The sequence below is a fragment of the Eptatretus burgeri genome, chromosome 10, assembly GCF_056783735.1.
Source record: "Eptatretus burgeri isolate ZD-2024b chromosome 10, Ebu_testis_v1, whole genome shotgun sequence".
In the NCBI taxonomy this organism is placed as follows: Eukaryota; Metazoa; Chordata; class Myxini; order Myxiniformes; family Myxinidae; genus Eptatretus; species Eptatretus burgeri.
In genome coordinates, this window is record NC_140970.1 from 89,090,519 (window position 1) to 89,110,236 (window position 19,718).

At 38.6% G+C, this 19,718-nt stretch overlaps 1 protein-coding gene across 1 annotated transcript in view; it reads right to left on the reverse strand.

The window, feature by feature from the left end:
• Positions 1-18,532, reverse strand: part of BLOC1S2 (biogenesis of lysosomal organelles complex 1 subunit 2) — a 53,685-nt gene extending 35,153 nt beyond the window's left edge. The window contains exon 1 of the mRNA XM_085899278.1: positions 18,333-18,532. Within this exon, the coding sequence (XP_085755404.1) occupies positions 18,333-18,480 (148 nt within the window). The 5' untranslated portion in view covers positions 18,481-18,532. The remainder of the gene's footprint in view (positions 1-18,332) is intronic.
• Between the last annotated feature and the right edge of the window lie 1,186 nt (positions 18,533-19,718).

The following is a 19,718-nucleotide window of genomic DNA, read 5'->3' on the forward strand; positions in this document are numbered from 1 at the left end:
CACAGAAATGATAATTTTCTTGAAGCCTTCTTGCCATCATTTATGTATTAGAAATATATGTTAGAATAATATTATGACATGAAACACCTCCCCATCTTCCCATAATTAAATCATTTTGTATTCCTTACTTATTATATATAATCCTGTATTTTTACTGTTTTCATCTATCTATAATTCCAGCAATGTCTGTGACCGCTGTTTCTCGACAACCACTGGTCCGATCTAATTGAAACCTGCCAGGTATATTGCTGAGGACCTGAGGATGTGCCTTTTCAAGGTTTGATATTAATCAAACAAGTGCTTCCCAAGTTATGGCCATTTATTTACCAAACCAATGACAAGACACGTTGTTGCGTGGGCATGGCCAATGGGGAAGGGAAGCTCAGTTCCCCATTACGGGTATTTTTTAGATTTTCTGTTTTTCTATAATTATAGTTGTTTCGCCAGGGAACTAACAAACCCTAACACACACACAATCAAAAAATATTGATCCACATGAACACACACACGTACGGGCTTCCAGAGAGTGATGACTTCGTGTATTCTCATAATTTCTCGATTTCTTATGCGCATTTATAGATAAACACAATGGCCCAAGTTATGATAGTTTTCATATTAGATGGTGCATTAATTTCGGTAACATCAGAGTGCTGGAATGCTCCGAACCAGGAAGTAAAAATTTTTTCTCTCTTCTCTTCTCTTCTCTTTTTGTTTTTCCTTGCCACGACATTGCGAAAAGGTAAAATATTGTGACGTCCACGGGACTTGAACAGTCCCGCCAACGTAGAATGAGCTGAAACGATGGAGGCGGTTTATTTATTTATAACCCAAGCATGGCGGTTCTAATCGCTCTACCGCAAATGGGACGAGGAAGGTGGCACGAGTCGCTTTTCACCGAGTTGATGATGTTTATTTGTTTTTATTATTACCAGAAATAACAAGACTCGGCAAGAAGAGGGATCCGGGGCGATTCGACGGGATGGTGTGGGATCGGGCGTGGGGAAAAACACAGACAATTCCAATGAATATAGAGATCTCAAACCTTCTAAGGCGCCAAGCACACACACACACACACACACACACACACACACACACACACACACACACACACACAAGCTATTTCTGGTGGTCAGGCTGGACTGTGGTGTGGATGCAACTGTCCCTGGATCGGCGTCGGATGAGCTGGCCTTGCTCTCGTCAGAGGGGCAGGAGAAATGGAGAAATGGATGGAGGCAGGTACCCTCCATCGCCGGGTACCGACAATATCGTTGCATGTGTCCTCTTCGCCCGCACCGGAAACAACTCCCCATAAAAGGCCCCCGTGAGTATCGGTGAAATGTCTCTTCCGGTTCCGGACCCCCTCGGCCATAATCGAATTGCTCTATTGGCTGGGCTGGACCCCGCCGCTTTGGCGCACCAACTACCAGATTACCCTTTATCAAACTTGACAGTTTCTGGCAAATTTCCTGAAACATTTGGGTAATGCCAATTTCTCCCAGCCCCCCTCCCTGATCCTGGATCTCCGCCTGTCGGATCTTCACCGATGGCCTCTCTGGAACCCGACCCGGCCGACTCCACGAGGCCAGCCTGGCCGCGCACTCGGCCGCTCGGTGAACGGTGGGTGGATCCTGCAACTCCACTAGCGCTCGAACCTCAGGGTCAGGAAGAGCAGCTAAAAATTTCTCTAGTGCCAGTCTGTCCCACGCCTCCACTGTAAAGTCCCGATACGCGATCCTGACTGATTGGTAAATGTCCTGTGCCAGCTCCTGCACTGTCTCACCCGGCTTTAATCTGCGGTGCTGGAGCTGAGCCCGCACCAGATCACAGTTCGCTGCAAACCCAAACCGACAGCTCAACGCCTCGCAAATGTGGGAGCTGGTCAACATCCCCTCCGCGATCACGTTTAACACATCTGCGGCTGGTCCCCGCAACGTTGCCACCAAATTCCCTGTACGTTCCCGCTCATTCCACCCGTTTAGTCGGGAAATGCACTCAAATTGCGTCAGAAAAGCTTCAACGCTCCCTGACCCGTCGAAATTTACCAGGGGGATCACTTTTACGGTGGCCCGCTTCTCAGTTTCTCCCTTGTCCGAATCCAGCCCAGGGATCAAACACCCTTGTGGCTGCGTATCCAATTTCGGAGCCCACTGTGGCCAAAGATGTTTTGTGATGAGGGTCTCATGGGTCAATTTTGCCTCCTGTTCCAAACGTTGAATGGACCGATTCACCTCTTCCCGCAGGATCTTCTGGGCACGCACAACCTCCTCCAAGGCTCCGTCGTGAGTTTGTAGCTGCTCCTCAACCAACCCGGACACTCTACTTACAAAAGACGTCTCTACCAGGCCTTTATCCAAGACTTCATCTTGGCTCATAATTTTATCTTGTTCGTCCAAACGAGCCTCCAATCCTTTTACCTCCTCCGCCAAATTCATCCCTTGCTTCCTCAGCTCTCCCCACTCTTCAACTTGCAGCTGCATACGAGCATCCACACAGGCACGATGACGTTCCAGGCTTTCATCCACTTTATCAACCCGAATGTTCGTTGCATCAATTTTATCTACCAATTTTTTTCGTATATTTTCCCCCTCCAATGTAATTTCTACCTTTGTTTCCTCCAATCTATCCTCGAATTTGCTTTGTATTTCTCCCAATTTAACATCCACACACTCCTGCATCTCAGTTTTCATTTTCTCCATCTTTTCCCCCAATTCATCCCTCATTAAATCAATCCGTGCACCCAACTGTTGCCCCATACCCCCAATTGATCTGTCATTTCTGCCCCCTGTGCCGTCATTTCTGCCCACTGTGCCGTCATGTCTGCCCACTGTGTCACGAATTGATTTTCCATTTGTGCCGTCATTTCTGCCATTTGTGCCCACTGTGCCTTCATGTCTGTCCTCTGTCACGAATTGATGTTCCATTTGTGCCGTCATTGCTGCCATTTGTGCCCCCTGTGCCGTCATTGCACTCATTAAACGTTCCAACATTGTCCAGATCGTCATCGTACCGGTTTCCGGCGCTGCCGGCTCCGTTACGGGCGATGAAGCACGGTCCACGCTCGGAATGGGGGAGGTTCCAACCCTACCCCCGTCTCTCCCTTCTTCCCCCGACTCGCTGCCAGACACGTGGCCTTCCTCCTCAAACATCTGCACATCCGCCATGGTGCAGAAGTCCCGTTTGCCGCCAATTAATTTAAATTTGAAAAATCCCGCCAAAATTTTCCCGAGCTCGCGTGCTTTTCTGCAGTAATTTTATATTCCAATTTGTGGCGAGATTTTAATCTTGGTATATTCTCCCGATACCAAATATAATTTAGAGGGGTTCGAACATCCCACTCCTGACACCAATGTGACGTCCACGGGACTTGAACAGTCCCGCCAACGTAGAATGAGCCGAAACGATGGAGGCGGTTTATTTATTTAAAACCCAAACATGGCGGTTCTAATCGCTCTACCGCAAACGGGACGAGGAAGGTGGCACGAGTCGCTTTTCACTGAGTTGATGATGTTTATTTGTTTTTATTATTACCAGAAATAACAAGACTCGGCAAGAAGAGGGATCCGGGGCGATTCGACGGGATGGTGTGGGATCGGGCGTGGGGAAAAACACAGACAATTCCAATGAATGTAGAGATCTCAAACCTTCTAAGGCGCCAAGCACACGCACGCACGCACACACGCACACACACACACACACACACACACACACACACACACACACACACACACACACACACACACACACACGCACACACAACGTAGCTATTTCTGGTGGTCAGGCTGGACCGTGGTGTGGACGCAACTGTCCCTGGATCGGCGTCGGATGAGCTGGCCTTGCTCTCGTCAGGGGGGCAGGAGAAACCGTGGTGCTGTCGACCTCCTGGTCTTGGCCCAAGTCCGCTCACAGCTGCCAGGGAACCAGTTCTGGCGCCAAGTTGCGAGCAGGAGAGGGAGGCAGGTCCGCCCGCCGTTCGACCCCGTACTCCGAGTCAGCAGAACCCCAGAGCCAACCAAGGTGAGGCACGAGGCTCAGCAAGGCTCCAAGACACGATGAAGAACACGATCGAATCAGCACAACAACAACGATGCTCCCCGCGCAACCCTCCACACCAAAAAAACACGATCTTTTTGGTTGTGATCTTCTTCCTCTTCTTTTTCGACCCCGAACAGAACCTTTTTATCCTCCTGTCCTCGTCACTTCCAATCGAGCCGTTTATTGGCCCACCGCCGTCACCTTCTGCCAATCGTGATCACGGGGCGGAGCCATCCGCTGCACTGTCCTGTGACGTCACGGCCAGTCTCCAGAGAATACCAAAAGGGGTTTTCGCAGACACACTTACCCTATCCCGTGTCCCTATCTAATTACGTGAGAATTATCATTTCCCCCCTTGAAGAAATGAACATTTACTAGACAACTTATCACCACTGAATTGCTACTTATTACATCGAGATCCTGGTAAACTCGAACAGCATGGCATACCTAATTAAACATCCTAATTACCCTTTGAATGCATAGCCCCCCCCCTCAAACGTAACAATATGTTGGCGCTTATTGAATAATTGGGTATTAAAACTAAATTGCGAATAATTGTAACTGCGAATAATATGCGAACTTCTGGGTCACACACGTGCGGGCACACGAGAGCGAAGAAACGGGCTGTGTGGTTGTTGTTTGTTGCTCGCGGTTTGAATATTTATTTATAATTATTTTTTTTTAACGGGCACGTACTAGTGATATAAACCAGGGTAAAACCATTATTATATTTACACTTATTAAATTCTTTTATTTGTTGTTTACTAATCGTGGCTCCACAAAACTCATTCTCAATACAAAGTGGATAATATTCTTCCTTACGAGACTGATTTAATTGTTCCAGGTCTTCAAGGTCAATTTTAAATGACCAATTATACCCTAAATCATTCATATCATACCCCCATTGTTCTATTCTCATGCAAACGATACACCCTTCTTTATAAAAATTTATTTTAATTCGAACTATGAATTCTGTATGACCTGGAGATAAAATCAACACTTCTGTATCTTTGGAATACACGGCCGTTTTATTTAAGGATATATATTGTGATAAATCGCTTAATCTCACCAAGTCATTCGCGTCAGTCGGGCTTGGATAATTTTTTTTATTTATAAGCATTTTTCATATTAATATTTTTTGTTATACTATATTCATATCGTTCAGCCTGTGCCTTTGTGTAATAATTTGATAAATCAATATCCAGTTCTTGGGATACACCAAAGATAGAACCATCTTTACCAAAATGTCATTTATATTAGATTAAAAATAATGTCATAAATTTTTTTATTTTTGTTGAGTTGAAATAACACATATAGATATAATTGACCACAACACTTGGAATTTAATTATTGGACTTGAAATGTTTGATAAACACCATTCTGTAAGAATTTTATGACTTCAACAGGTGGTGGAAGACCAAAACTATCAAAATAATATCTGTCTTGATTATTAAAAATACAAACCCAATGAGAACCATTCCCATTATTATCTTCTAAATTCATGATAATATTATTTGTATGTTTAGGCACATTTGTTAATTCATCTCTCATACAAATAACCACATTATGAATTTTTAATTTCTTACAATATTTGACAAGTTGTAAATTTGATGTTGTATTCTTTCAAAATTCTTTAAACCACTCATCAATGCTCATTTATTTATAAGAAAGATATAATCGATTACCCCTTTTAGTTAATTTTACACCTGCTTGTGCGATAGAAGAAAGCATATCTCCAACTAACAATCTCGCTTTATCAGGCAGACCTTCAAGTTTTTCAGCAAAATCTACAATTACACCACTTCCACTAATTTGTTTCTCCAACTCTTTGTTATGTCTTTCCAATTCTTTTTGAGCCCAGAGTTGAGCCTTCCTTTCGTTGGCAGTTTTCACCGCTGTTGAAATACCACCCGTCAATACTCCAACCGCACTTAAACCAGCAAATAAAGGAATTAGAAATGGGAGAAATCCTCCACTCGTCTCTCTTATTGAATATTTTTTCAACATTAGTTTTGTCATTTTAATTTTAAGTGAGCCAGTATCGTTCAAGATTTTAACCTGTTCTCTTGTGAGCAAAACATCAATTCTTACTGCTCCTTTTCTCTGAATTGTATTAACGTTAATCGTACAAGGCTTTTGATTTTGAACATAAGATGATAGTTTATGAAGATTGATTTGATTAACATATACCCCAGTTGGTACTTTGCCACTCATTTATTGAACAAAAATTATTTGAGACTAATCATAACACCATTATCTGTATTAATCTGTAATTCTGTTTCTTCCAAAAGCAAACAATATGCATCAACTTCTTCACCCTCTCCTCTTTCAATGTATAGGGAAGTATCCACTTGATTCGACTTTATAGTTTCCTTTTGAGCACTCAGGTCAAACGCATAGATTGTATACAAACTTTTAAATGCTGTCATATCCAAAATAGGTTCTTTATTTCCATTACTTTCACACACCTTTTGGTAAGACTTGTATGCTTCAGCAAAATCATTTTTTTCCCAATTAATTTCCAATCTATCTCGTGGATAAAATGTTCCATCTAGAGAAACGTGAAGTTGTTTCGCCTTGGCATTATCACTCAATGCATTATTCTTATCAGTAGCAGTATCGCCATCTATTTTTTTTTTTAATGATCCACAGATATCGTGGCTTTCCTTCCAGAACACCCAAATTCCACGTGTAAGTGGTTTGGTTTAGTTTAACGTGTTGACATCTTCTTTTGAGGTATGATACACTGAGTGGTTTCTTTGAGTTAAGTCTTCTATTCAACATCTCTTCTGTTTTAAGATTCGGAGTATATTCACAAATATACCAACTCATTTCCTCAATTACAAATTTATTCTGATCACCAAAAAGTAATCTATTTTCATTATCATTCCTTTGAAGGTGAAATCTAATTTTAAGACCATACAGAACTTTATCATGATCAAAAAATCCAAATATACATTTAAGAGGAACTGCCACAGTAAAACTATTAACTGCTTTTGTATCATTAGTGTACATTCCTTTCCTTTGAGTATATCCAGGGTCTGTGGTTGTTCCCGTTGACATATCAGGAATAAAACCTTCGACAGCCCCCTTTCCCATTCTATGACTGAATGTATATAGTGTAAATTTCATCATTTGAAATTTCATCATGCTTCTTCGCCCGTTAGTTTCTGTCTGCGTTTCTTCTTTATGTCTTCCTGTTGTTTTACACCTTTGAAACCAACTCTTGATGTTCCTTAAATCTTCTTGCTCTTTCTTTCGTATCCATTTATTGGAAAATATCATTTAATATCTCATCTTGTTTCACAACAATGTATTTATATTTTTCAGTCGTGTGCTTCATGCAATCCCCAAATTCCTTTTTACTACATAATGCAGAACAATTATCTCTCCAAAAATTGTTTATATCTATTGAATTTAACTTGAATAAAAGTATTAGCAATTGTTTCTGATGGAACGACGAGGAAGTTGAAAGTATGATTGACTAAGATAAATACAATTACAAGAAGAATGTCTCCCTCTTGTGTAGTAGCTGTCAATTACCGTTTGGTTTATCTCATTAACACAATCATCAAAGATAACGAGGTTCTTTTTTGATTTATCCAAATCTTGCGGAGATGGTATATCATCCATATTATCACTAAGAATACAAGTTATCGGTTTTGATTTCTTTTTACATCTCTGTGTATCGCAAAATAGTTGTATTATATCTTCAATGTTATAATCATTTAGGTTTTTTTGAAGTTTAAATAAACCGATTATATCTTCTTTTTGAAGACCAGCATTAAAACCTTGTGAGAGAAGTTGATACTCTGGTTGAAAACTCGACTTTGTGAAAATTATTAAATTATCATAATCTAAAAAGTTGGGAGTCAGGAGCATCTTCAAAAGTAAGCAGGTTTTTCCACATCCACTTGAACCAACTTTGAGACATCTTAATGAATTTGGAAGATTTATGTGATTGTTAAATTTTAACTTATTTTCCCAAATGGGTAAAAAAAAATCATTCATTTATATATTTGGAAAACAGGTTATTTAATTTATTGTTGGCTTTTTTAGAAACTCTATATTTTATCCTAAGTTCAGGTTTAATTTGAAGATAATCCATTATTTTATTTATGCAATATCTTGTGTTGATATTTCCCTGAAAATCACATCCATGAATAATATATAACAACAATCCTTTGGACATTTCTCTAATACGTTCAGTTTCTTCCCTTGTAAGGAAAGGTGTGTTATCACCCTCATACTTTACATTCATTTCTCTAATCAATCTTGTAAAGTAATTCATTTTTGGTGTAAATCTAAAAGAATTATTTTCCTTTTTATATTTTTTATTATCATTAATTAGAAAATAATCACAGAATATACATTGTTTATAGGCTTTTGACTCTGTGTTTAATCCCCGTCTTTCACACGCAGGACAATTTTCAAATTTGTCATATGGAGAATCAGGGAAGTCTATCATATTTATAAAGTAAAACTTTACTTAAACTGAAATTCATCTTCAATACTTTCAGAATCATCTATAAAACTACTTCCATAACTATCATTTGAACACAAACTCTCAGTATCATAATCACTCTCATAATCTTCAAAATCTTCAGTTGAATATTGACTCATTTAATTAGTCGAAAAAAAAACACATTACCATCGATATCTATATACTTTTTTTCATTAACAGATTCAACTGCTACATTTTTTATATTAGAGGTAATTTTAAAATGATCCTTAATTACAATTGAACGAAATGTCATTTCACCTGATATATTAACATCCTTTATTTCATCAGGATTTACATCTTTAGGGTTGTTGAAAAAAATACAAATTTCTCCTTGCATATTACAGATGGTCTTATCTTTTTTTTCTTAAGCTTCATCCGTAAGGTTTTTATTTTTTTGATACTTTTTCTTGTTTCATTGCTTTTTCTAGTTTTGAATATATTGCCAGAAGGAGAGGAGAAACTTTTGTTAGAGATACCTTAATTGATGTTCTACCAGGTATATTAAAAGCCCTTCCACTGAAGAACTCATCTTATCCACCATAAGTTACATTTATCTTTGTTCAATTTTACATCCTTGGCATATTTCTCAGTATCTTTTACAAATGGAGAGATTGATTGAAACTTGTCTTTTGTGTCTTGAAACATTGTATTTATCAAGTGAAAAAAGTTGGAGGATAAAATGGTTTGAAGCACAGATTCACCTATAAATTCAACGAAATTTTCATCAAGAAAATTTTAGTTTAAGCAAAGTTTTATAATATAAATATGGTGAGTACAACGTACTGCGATGTTTGTAATCACGAATATAAATATTACAAAAAACACGTTCAAACCAACAAACGTACATTTAATCGATTTCATCAAATATCTCCTCTTGAGTTGGAAAGAAAACATTGTGATATCTGCTCAAAGGATGTTTTGAAGAGTAGTTATAATAGACATCTTAAATCACAAAAACACAAGAAAAATGAGTTTAAAGTAAAGGGAGACTATTACAATGAAAACACTGATGGGGCACTTAAAAATAACGATTTTTCAATTTGGAGAACCCGGTCCATCATCAATAGCTGAATCAATTGAAATAGTGAAACCTCATGTTGAAAAAGTTATTAAAAAGACATTAAAAGAAATGAAAACTTTAAAGTTTTATATGGGAGTGAAAATGAATATGAAAAGACAAGATGAAGAACAAACTCCTGAAATGAGAACAGATCTTCATTTTATAACATCATTTCAAGATTTTTTGAATAGTGGGGTTTATGAAGAACTATCAAGACAAGAGAAGGATGTTGATAATACAGTGGTAGGAAGTGGATTTAATATCAAAAAAATAATCTTTTTAGATATACACATTCTAAAATAAAACCCTCTTAAAGCTTCTTCTTATATTGAATTACCAAAAGAAATAAAACTAAAGAAGGCAGTTGTTAATATTAAGAACAATGATAATAAATGTTTTCTCTGGTCTGTTCTTGCTCACTTCCATCCACCAAATTGTAATTCAGAAAGAGTACAACAATATATGAAATATGACAATACCTTGGACATTAAAGATTTTAAATTCCCAATGCCACTAACAGATATTCCTAAATTTGAGAAAAAGAAAAATCTTTCTATTAATGTATATGGATTAACGGATACAAACAAAGTTCGAATATTAAAAATTTCAAACAACGATAAAAATGAAGAAATACACATTGATCTTTTATATTTTAGTGTTGGAAAGAATTCACATTATACATACATCAATAATTTATTAAGATTAATCTCTTCTCAGGTATTCAGAACAGCAAACAAAATATATCCTTGTAAGCAATGTCTAAATTCATTTCACACAAAAGAACGATTGGAACAACATTCAAAATATTGTAGTAATCATAAATCAGCTGTAATTACAATGCCAAAACCTGGTGAAAAGATTTCTTTTGAAGATTATAATAAATCTATCATGCACCCATTTGTGATAAACGCTGATTTTGAATGTATCCTAAAAAAAGATAAATACTGCTTCTCCGAATCCAAAATAATCACACACAAATAAATATCATAAACATATTCCTTGTGGTTTCTGTTATTATATCAAATCATCTGTTGGAGAAATGTATAATAAACTTAAATATTATAGTGGAAAAAAAAGCTTCACAAGAGTTTGTAAAACAATTAGAAAAGGATTGCATAAGACAAACTAAATTAATGTAAAAACAAATTAACCGATGAAATTAACCGAAGAAGAAAAATTAGAATTCAGAAAGAACAATATCTGTCATATTTGTGAGGAGGAAATTGAGGAGTCTAAAGTTTGGGATCATTGTCATCTTACTGGTAAATATAGAGGTCCCGCTCATTCCTGTTGTAATTTTAATTATAAATTTCCTTGTTTATTCCAGTCTTTATTCACAAAAGCGCCAACTATGATACACATCTATTTATAAATGAACTTTCAAAAGCACCAGGGAATATTTCTGCCATAACAAACTCAAGTCAATATATTTCATTTACAAAAATGATATTTACAAAACCTTAAACTCGTATTAGGTTTCTCAATTCTTGCAAGTTTATGGGAACACCACGAGCCGACCTAGCATCAAATCTAAGCTCCACGGGCTCTTTTCCAAATCTTAATTCATTCTTTTCAAAAGAGGAAATTCGAACTAAAGAGGAAATTCAGATTAAAGAGAGAATTCAAAGTAAAGAGGAAATTAATGAAGAAATTCTAACTGAAGAAATTCTCATTATAAAAAAAATTCAAACAATGAATGAAATTTTAACTAAAGAGGAAATTCTGATTAAAGATGAAATTCTGATTAAAGAAGGAATTCCAAACAAGGAATAAAATTCAAAGTCAAGAGAAAATTCTTACAAGTAAGGGAATTTATCCTTATGATTATATTGATTCATTTATGAGATTTCAAGAAACAAGACTTCCTTCAAAAGAAAGTTTCTATAATAACCTTTATGAAAAAGAGATAAGTGATAAGGAATATAAACACGCACAAGAAATTTGGAAAATATTTAAGGAAAAGAACCTTGGAGAATATCATGATTTGTATCTAAAAACAGATGTTTTATTGTTCGCTCATGTGTTTGAAGCTTTTAGATCACTCTGTCATAATAAAAATTGTTATGGATTCGATCCTGCCCACTATTTCATAGCTCCTGGTTTAGCTTGGAGTGCAATGTTGAAAATGACAAAACAAGATATATATTTAATCAGTGATGTAGATATGCTTTTGATGATTGAGAAGTCTAAGAGAGGTGGAATATCACAAGTATGCTAAAGCAAATAATAAATATCTTCCAAATTATGATAGTGAAAAAGAAAGTAATTATTTGATGTATTTTGATGCTAATAATTTGTATGGATGGGCAATGTCTCAATCTCTACCTAATGGTAAATTAGAGTGGGTGGAAGAAAAGGATTATGAAAAGGCTTTGATGAATATTGTTATTTCTTTTCAAGAGGAATTGAATGAGGAAAAAATATATATAAATGACCGTTTTTACAGCCATTTTTCCCTGCTGTGCAGGGGTTGGGCTTTTTCTTGAGGCAATGTTTTATGGCTGGATGCCCTTCCTGACGCCAACCCTGGTCGCCTCTTACGACACACAGGGATATGGTACACCTATTCTTACCGGGGCATACACCGGGACCAGTACAATGGTACTCATTTTGCCGACCTCGGAAGGATGACAGGCTGAGTCAACCCCCTGGTGTTAATTCAGCAGCCAACGGGGCTTGAACTCAGGACCCTGGGATCCCAAGCCACCACCCTAACCACTAAGCCAACACCAAGCTTATGAATTGAATGAGGAAGAAGGTTATTATTTTGAAATTGATTTGAGGTACTCAAGTGATCTTCATAATAAGCATAAAGACCTTCCTTTTGCATGCAAGAAAGAAACCCCAAAGAAAGAATGGTTAAGTGATTATCATAAAAGTTTTAATATGAAAGGCAAATCAACAGAAAAGTTATTAACAACATTCTATGATAAAGAGGGATATGTTTTGCATCAAAGGAACTTGAGACAATATTTATCTGCTGGGTTGAGAGGAGCTAAGTTTTCATAGAATTTTAAAATTTAAACAAAGTCCTTGGATGGAAAAGTATATTAAATTCAATACAGATATGAGAGCAAATACAAAAGTTAAATTTGAAGGGGACTTTTATAAATTAATGAATAATGCTGTATTTGGAAAGACAATTGAAAATGTTAGAAACAGGCAAAACATTAGATTCGCAACATCTTGGAAAGAAGCTTCAAGATTGATAAATAAACCAAGTTTTGAGAGAGAGAAGGTTTTTTCAGAGAACTCTTCTGCTATTCATATGAAAAAGGAAAGAATTGTAATGGATAAACCGATTTATATTAGAACAGCAGTTCTTGATTTATCAAAGATATTGATGTATGATAATTTGTATAATAACTTACAGAAAGAGTATGGTGAAAATGTTTCATTGTTGTATATGGACACTGATAGTTTTATTCTAGATATAAAAACTGATCATGTTTATAAAGATATGAAGAAAAATATTGGAGTATATGATACAAGTAATTTTAGGAAGAAGAGCGAGTTATTTTCAAAAAAGAATGAAAAGGTCATTGGTAAGTTTAAGGATGAGTTGGGTGGAAAAGTAATGAGTAAGTTTATTGGATTGAGAGCAAAGGCATATGCTTATAAGTATGGTGATCAGATTGATAAAAGGTTTAAGGGAATAAAGAAATCAATAACTTTTAGAAATTATTATAATTGTTTGATGAATAAGAAAGAAGAATATAGGAAAATGAATACAATAAGAAGTTATAAACATAAGATATATAGTGAAGAATTAAATAAAAAGGCATTAGGTGCCTTTGATGATAAGAGATTTATTTTAGATAATGGAATAGATTGTGTTCCATATGGATATTGTATGATAGAGTGAATATTTAATCATAGAGTACAATATGAGTTCGGGTTTTTAAGGGCTACCGCCGTCTTTTTCATGATATATAAGTGGTCGAACCAAGTATTAATCAAACCAAAGAGTGGAGAAAATCTCAGTCTTGGTATATAAATGGAAAACATAATGAATGTGAAAAATATCAAATAAGTCTTACTGAAAAAATAACTAAAACAAAGGTAAATAAAACAAATAAGCAAATCAATTTAAAAACTAGTAAGTTAGAGGATGTAAAGAAAATAATAAATATCCTTGAATGGACTGAAAACTTCGATGGTTATCAATTGAACAATGGAAAAAATAATTCACTACAATCTCAAAATGATATGAAACTCAAGAGGTGGTCAGATGAGATCATTAAGAGAAATACATCATTTCACAATGACACAAAAGGGGTATCTTGAAAAATATAAAGATTCAAATGTTTTATTTTTAAATATTTTAGATGGGGATTATTGTGCAAAGAAAATTCAACTATTGAAGGAATTTGAGAATGAACAAATGTTCATAGGTTCAATGAGTGAGCTAACCATTATGCACTGATTATTTGAAAAAGAGTACCCCGAGGCTTACATGTTTCAGATATTTCTTTAGAATCACCTTTAACAAATCACATAACTACTTTGCAACTTGAACAATTCTTTATCTTATTGCATTGGTTATTTGAAAAGAGTGCCGCAAGGTTAAAAGGGGAGACAAATAAATATACCTTGGGATAAAAAGGGGGTTTACTTTTGAGGGGAAAAAAAAAATACGAATCACTGAAAATCCCCCATTCATTTACATGGGGAAAAGTGAGCCAGAATCAGTATACAAACCCTACTGAGGGGAAGCCGTAGCCAGAGGTATTCCTGGGGGTGTGGGGGAGTGAGAGCAGTGCATGGAGAGTGAGGAATAGAGTCTTTGATGAAGAGAGCAACTCCTCCACCAGGACGAGGCTCAGGTCTGTCATACTGGAGGAGGGAGTAACCAGGGAGAGATACTTGGGAGTCAGACATGTCTTGGGGAGGAAAGTTTCTGTTTGGCAGATTATGTCTGGTTTGTCAGTGGCAGCCTGTATGGAAAGATCTGAAAGGTTTGAGCGAAGGCCCCGGATATTTGAGGTCCACACTTTTAATGAAGAGGTAGGGAGGAGGCTTTGGGTGCAGCGGGTGGGGGGAGGGGTAGGGTAGGACAAGGGACGAGGGGGAGGTAAGGAGGGTTGTTGAAAGAGCGTGGGGGGTTGTAGAATAGCTAGGGGAGGGGGCCGGATGAGGATGAGAAAAGGCTCTCTGGTGCTGGGAGAGAGGGGGACAAGAGAGGGGTAGAAGGCAGTTGAGGATTTGAGGAGGTGGAGTGATGAGATGGAGGTGAGAGGGCAGTGGTAGGAGGCAGCCTAATGGATGAGAGTGGGGGGGCAACTTTGAGAAGGATGAGTGAGGGGGATGAATGGTGGGAGAAAGGTGAGGGGGGAATTTTTGAGAGAGGTGGGAGGGAGGCTTGGAGGGAGAAGAGTGGGATGGTTGCTTTGAGAGTGAGAGTGAGGGGTGAGAGGGGTGAGTTGGCACTGAAGTTGGAAAATAAGAATGGTTAATGGAAAGCGAACATTCATAGCAAACTGGGATTTTTAAAAGTTTTAGGTCAGAGATGCGATTTAACACAATTCTTGATGGATGCAATGGAGGCGAATTCAGAGAATGGAGAGAAGAAACGCTGTAACAGTTAGATTTTTTAGGCAAGGAATGAAGGAGAGGTCGAAATGAGAGCAGTCTGTTAAAATAGCAGAGGAGTAGTGCATTATGAAACAGTAAAGAGTACCACATGTGTGAAAGAGGAAGATGAAGCATTACAAGATCGTTTTTGTTATTATTATTATTAATGTTTGAGAGAGTTTTCAACAGATTAGGTCATGGAAGTGTTGTAGAAAAAAAATAGAGGAAGAAGAAGAGGAGGAGGAGAATAAGAGGAAGAAGAGGTGATGAAGAAGAAGAAGCAGAATTGGGAGATGGTTAGCGTTTTTTTTTTTTTTTAAGATAAGAAATAGAGAGATTCTTTGGGAAATGGGGGACGTTAGGAAAGTGGGGAGGATAGAAAATGAAGGTAATGGGGAGAAAAAACAACAAAAAAAAACCGATCGAACACCGAGGGGAACCGGTAGGCCTCAAGCCTCGGCCTCAAACACCCGGTAAGAACATCGACAAAAACACAAAATAGCACGATTTTTGAAAGAAAACCAAACTGGGAACACACAGTAACATGTAGGTGAGAAATTAAGCAGTTAAAATGGGACAAATAACGACCGGAAACTTAACTTTGAGAACGTCAGCAGGGAGCCCCGAAGGAGACCTCTCGACGCTCTAAACCCGGAAGCGGAGTCGCATTCATACAAGATGAGAGTTTTAGTAATATATAGATGGACCTGAAAGGATGATCTGTGGTTGGCATGGAAGGCCAGCTTTCAGGAGTAATCGAAGCTGATGGTGTGGGCCAGACATTTGAGAGAGACTGAACTTCTACCACTCATTGGTTGTGTAAATACCATCCAAGTCGATATTTTTTCCCAGACGTCTGGGGCCTCACATATCAAGAACATTTAGTCTACCTAAGTCAAGATTCCTTGGAATTACGAAGACTGAGGACTGATCTCATTTTTGTTTACAGGTACGTAACTTTTGTCCCCCCCTCCCCCTCCCCCTTCCTCCTCTCATTCTGTCCCCTCTCATTCTGTCCCCTCTCCTCTCCTCCCTCTATCCTCTCTCCCTCCACCCCCACCCCCACCTCTCCCACTCCCCACAAAGCACCTGACCAGAAACGGCTATTAAAAGTGGGTTGTGTGTTTTTTTGTATACAATGCCAAGGCTCGTATGAGAGCTAACAAACAGAACGTACAACAAGGGGAGCAGAGGAAAAAAAAGTGTGGAATAGAGACACGAGGAGATCTGTGGAAAGGAGAGGGATTGGATGGGGGTACACAGGGGAAACAAGATCGACACTATAGGGACTTGAAGGTCCTAACAAGACAGGGACTTTCAGGAAAGAAAGCAGGAAATTTGAAGAAGGTGGGTTTGGGGTGGATTAGCAGGGGAAGAAAAGATATTGGTTTTGGATGGTGGAAGATAAGAGGTGGTGGTGGTGAACAGCTGTTTTGAAGACCTGGAGTAAAGAGTGAGATTGAAGAGAGTGAGGGAGTTTGTTCCAAAGGCAGGAAAAAAAGAGGAACGAAAGAGTGAAGGTGAGCAGCAATTCTTGATTTTGGTCGTCTCACCAGAAAGGGGTTGCTGGCAGACCTTGAGCATCCTGCAGAAATATGGGAGAACATATCTCAAATAGAGCAGGGTGGGGGGGGACGCCGAAGAGGAGATGGTAAAAGACAGAAAGACGACTGACCTGTCTGCGGTGAGAGAGTGACAAACCCAAAGACTTGGCCTCATAGCGGGAGATACCAATGATCCTAAATGCCTTGGCTTGCACAGTGTGAAGCCGAGAAAAGTGAGAGGCGGGAGCACCAGCCCAGAGGGGAGAGCAGTACTCCACCAGGCTGCGGACTAAAGCTTTGTATGTGAACAGAAACTCACGTGGGCCGAGGAAGAACTTTGCATGACGTGGGATGCCCATTCCGCGACTGGCTTTTGAGGCCAGCTTTGAAATGTGGCTTTCCCAGGAAAGATCATGGCAGATAGTGAGACCCAGAAGCTTGAATGACCTTTCCAGACGGTTCTTTTGAAAAGACATTGTGAATGTGTGAGATTTTTCAGTGTTGAAAGAGATGTTCCATGTGTTGAACCAGTTTGTGATTTTATCTAGATCTGCAGTGAACGAAGATGCTGGGTATAGTGACCTGGTCTGAAGCAAAATTGATAATCGGAAATCAAGCCATTGGAGAAGAGGAAGGATTTAATGTCTGAAGCGATGATGGATTCCATAACCTTGCTGATGATTGGGAGAAGGCCAATTGGTCTGTAGTTGCAGGGATCTGTTTTTGCACCTTTTTTATGCAGGGCAGTAATGTTTGCTGATTTCCAAGCAGATGGCAGATGACCTTGAGCAAATGAGAGGGTGACTAATAGAGAGCGAAGGTGAGCAAGAGCAGAGGAGCAGCTTTTCAGGACACGTGGCCTGATGCCGTCTGGACCGGTTGCAGAATCTGAGTCGAGGTTTGACAGCAAGCTCTCCACCTCGTCAGGAGAAAAGGACACAGAGTCCAGGACATAGAGTCGTTTTGTTCTAATGTGATTTCAGGTGTGTGGGTATACACCCCTTTTGCGTTAAAGGTCTTTTTTTGTTTATACGTATAAAACGAACTCATTACTCGTTATAAATCAGAATCGCACAATTTCCCATGCAAAATGACCTTTATAGCACAACTGTGTCCAAATTATTTCTGTGGTTCCTGCACAAACACGAAATCAGAGCAGACTGCAAATCTCAGGTTTGTTTAGGAATCCAATTAGAGGCGCTTCAGTACCCATGATGCAATGCGCGGGCGCCATATTGGTTGACGAGCTAAAAAAGCGACAAAAGGTAAACAAGACCAAATAATTAGCGTAACCTTCCAACGTAGTCAGTCAGAATAACGAGATAAACGTGCTCGGTTGTGGAGCTTATGCTGTCGTTGCCAAGACCGTGAAGACAACCGACATGATGACGGGAGCGCACGGAATTCTGGGACAGTTCTGAAAAACCCTCCATATGAATGTCCAATGTGAGCATGGATGACGTCGTGTGTCCATTTGTCCACTCACATCCTTGCAATACGTGTAAAAATGAACCGACGTTCTACAATGTCTGTCCTGCATTTCGAAAATGTGCAAACATCTCACAAATCACATCACTTTAAATATATACTTTCGGAGCTCGGATTCGAACCAACGTACCCGATGGCACTTCACATTCCTCCGATTCAGCTTCTCCATTTACCGAGTCTTGTGCTCTTTCTTCGCTTTCTACATTTCCTCGACGAACTTCTACGCCATCTCCATCTTTTTCAAACAAACGCTTTCCTTCCACTTCCCCTTCAGCCATAATATTTATGAGGAAACGAGCGGTGAAAACGTCATATCCGGTTGTTATCGTTAAACAAATTTGTCCGCGAATTATTTTTATTTATGTCAATCAAAACACGACACTTATGTAAAACGTTCATATTTTATTCCTTACTAAAGTTATGTAAATGAAAAGAAGACAAAAGAAAAACTACTCGTGGTTCTAAACGGTACACCGACCCTTGGGTGTGAAATGCGTTCACTGTTCAGTTACCAAGTTTCTTCCGGAGCGCTCGCCGAGTGGCTTAAGCAGTCCAACGAAACGGCTGGCTTGGCAAGCTGATTGGTTATGGAACAACACCCCTTCGTTCTGCGCTCCAGCAAGCTTGTCAAGTGTTTCAGGAATCGGGCTTCCGTAAGGATATCGAGCACAATTACACGCAGATCATTTGGCCCATCAGGCCTGTACTACATCTTCCCCGTATTAATTTAAAGTAACAGTTTATAAACTTAACTTCAATGGTGGGGGTGCGGGGGATGCCTGTGGGGTTGAGAACGGTGTGGCCAGCACCGACATCACCATGGAGATTTTTTTTTCTTCTTCTGTTTTCTTTTCTTCTTGTTCTCCTGTTTTCTTTTCTTCTTATTCTTCTTCTGTTTTCTTTTCTTCTTATTCTTCTTCTGTTTTCTTTTCTTCTTATTCTTCTTATGTTGTCTTTTTTCTTAGTCTTCTTCTTCTGTTTTCTTTTCTTCTTCTTCTTCTGTTTTCTTGTCTTCTTTTTTCTTGTCTTCTTCTTCCGTTTTCTTGTTCTTCTGTTTTCTTTTCTTCTTGTTCTTCTTCTGTTTTCTTTTCTTTAGTCTTCGTCTTCTGTTTTCTTGTCTTCTTCTTCTTCTGTTTTCTTGTCTTCTGTTTTCTTGTCTTCTTCTTCTGTTCTCTTGTCTTCTTCTTCTTCTGTTCTCTTGTCGTCTTCTTCTTCTGTTCTCTTGTCGTCTTCTTCTTCTTCTGTTCTCTTGTCGTCTTCTTCTTCTTCTGTTCTCTTGTCGTCTTCTTCTTCTTCTGTTCTCTTGTCTTCTTCTTCTTCTGTTCTCTTGTCTTCTTCTTCTGTGCTCTTTTCTTCTTCTTTTGTTTTTTCTTCTTCTTCTTGTGTTTTCTCTTCTTCTTTTTCTTCTTCTTCAGCACAATTATTCCCAAGTTCTTCTGGGGTTCTCTGGAGAAAGTTTTTGGCCCATCTTTCACGAACAGGCTGACACTCGACTAGTTGGGGCAGGAATTTAGAA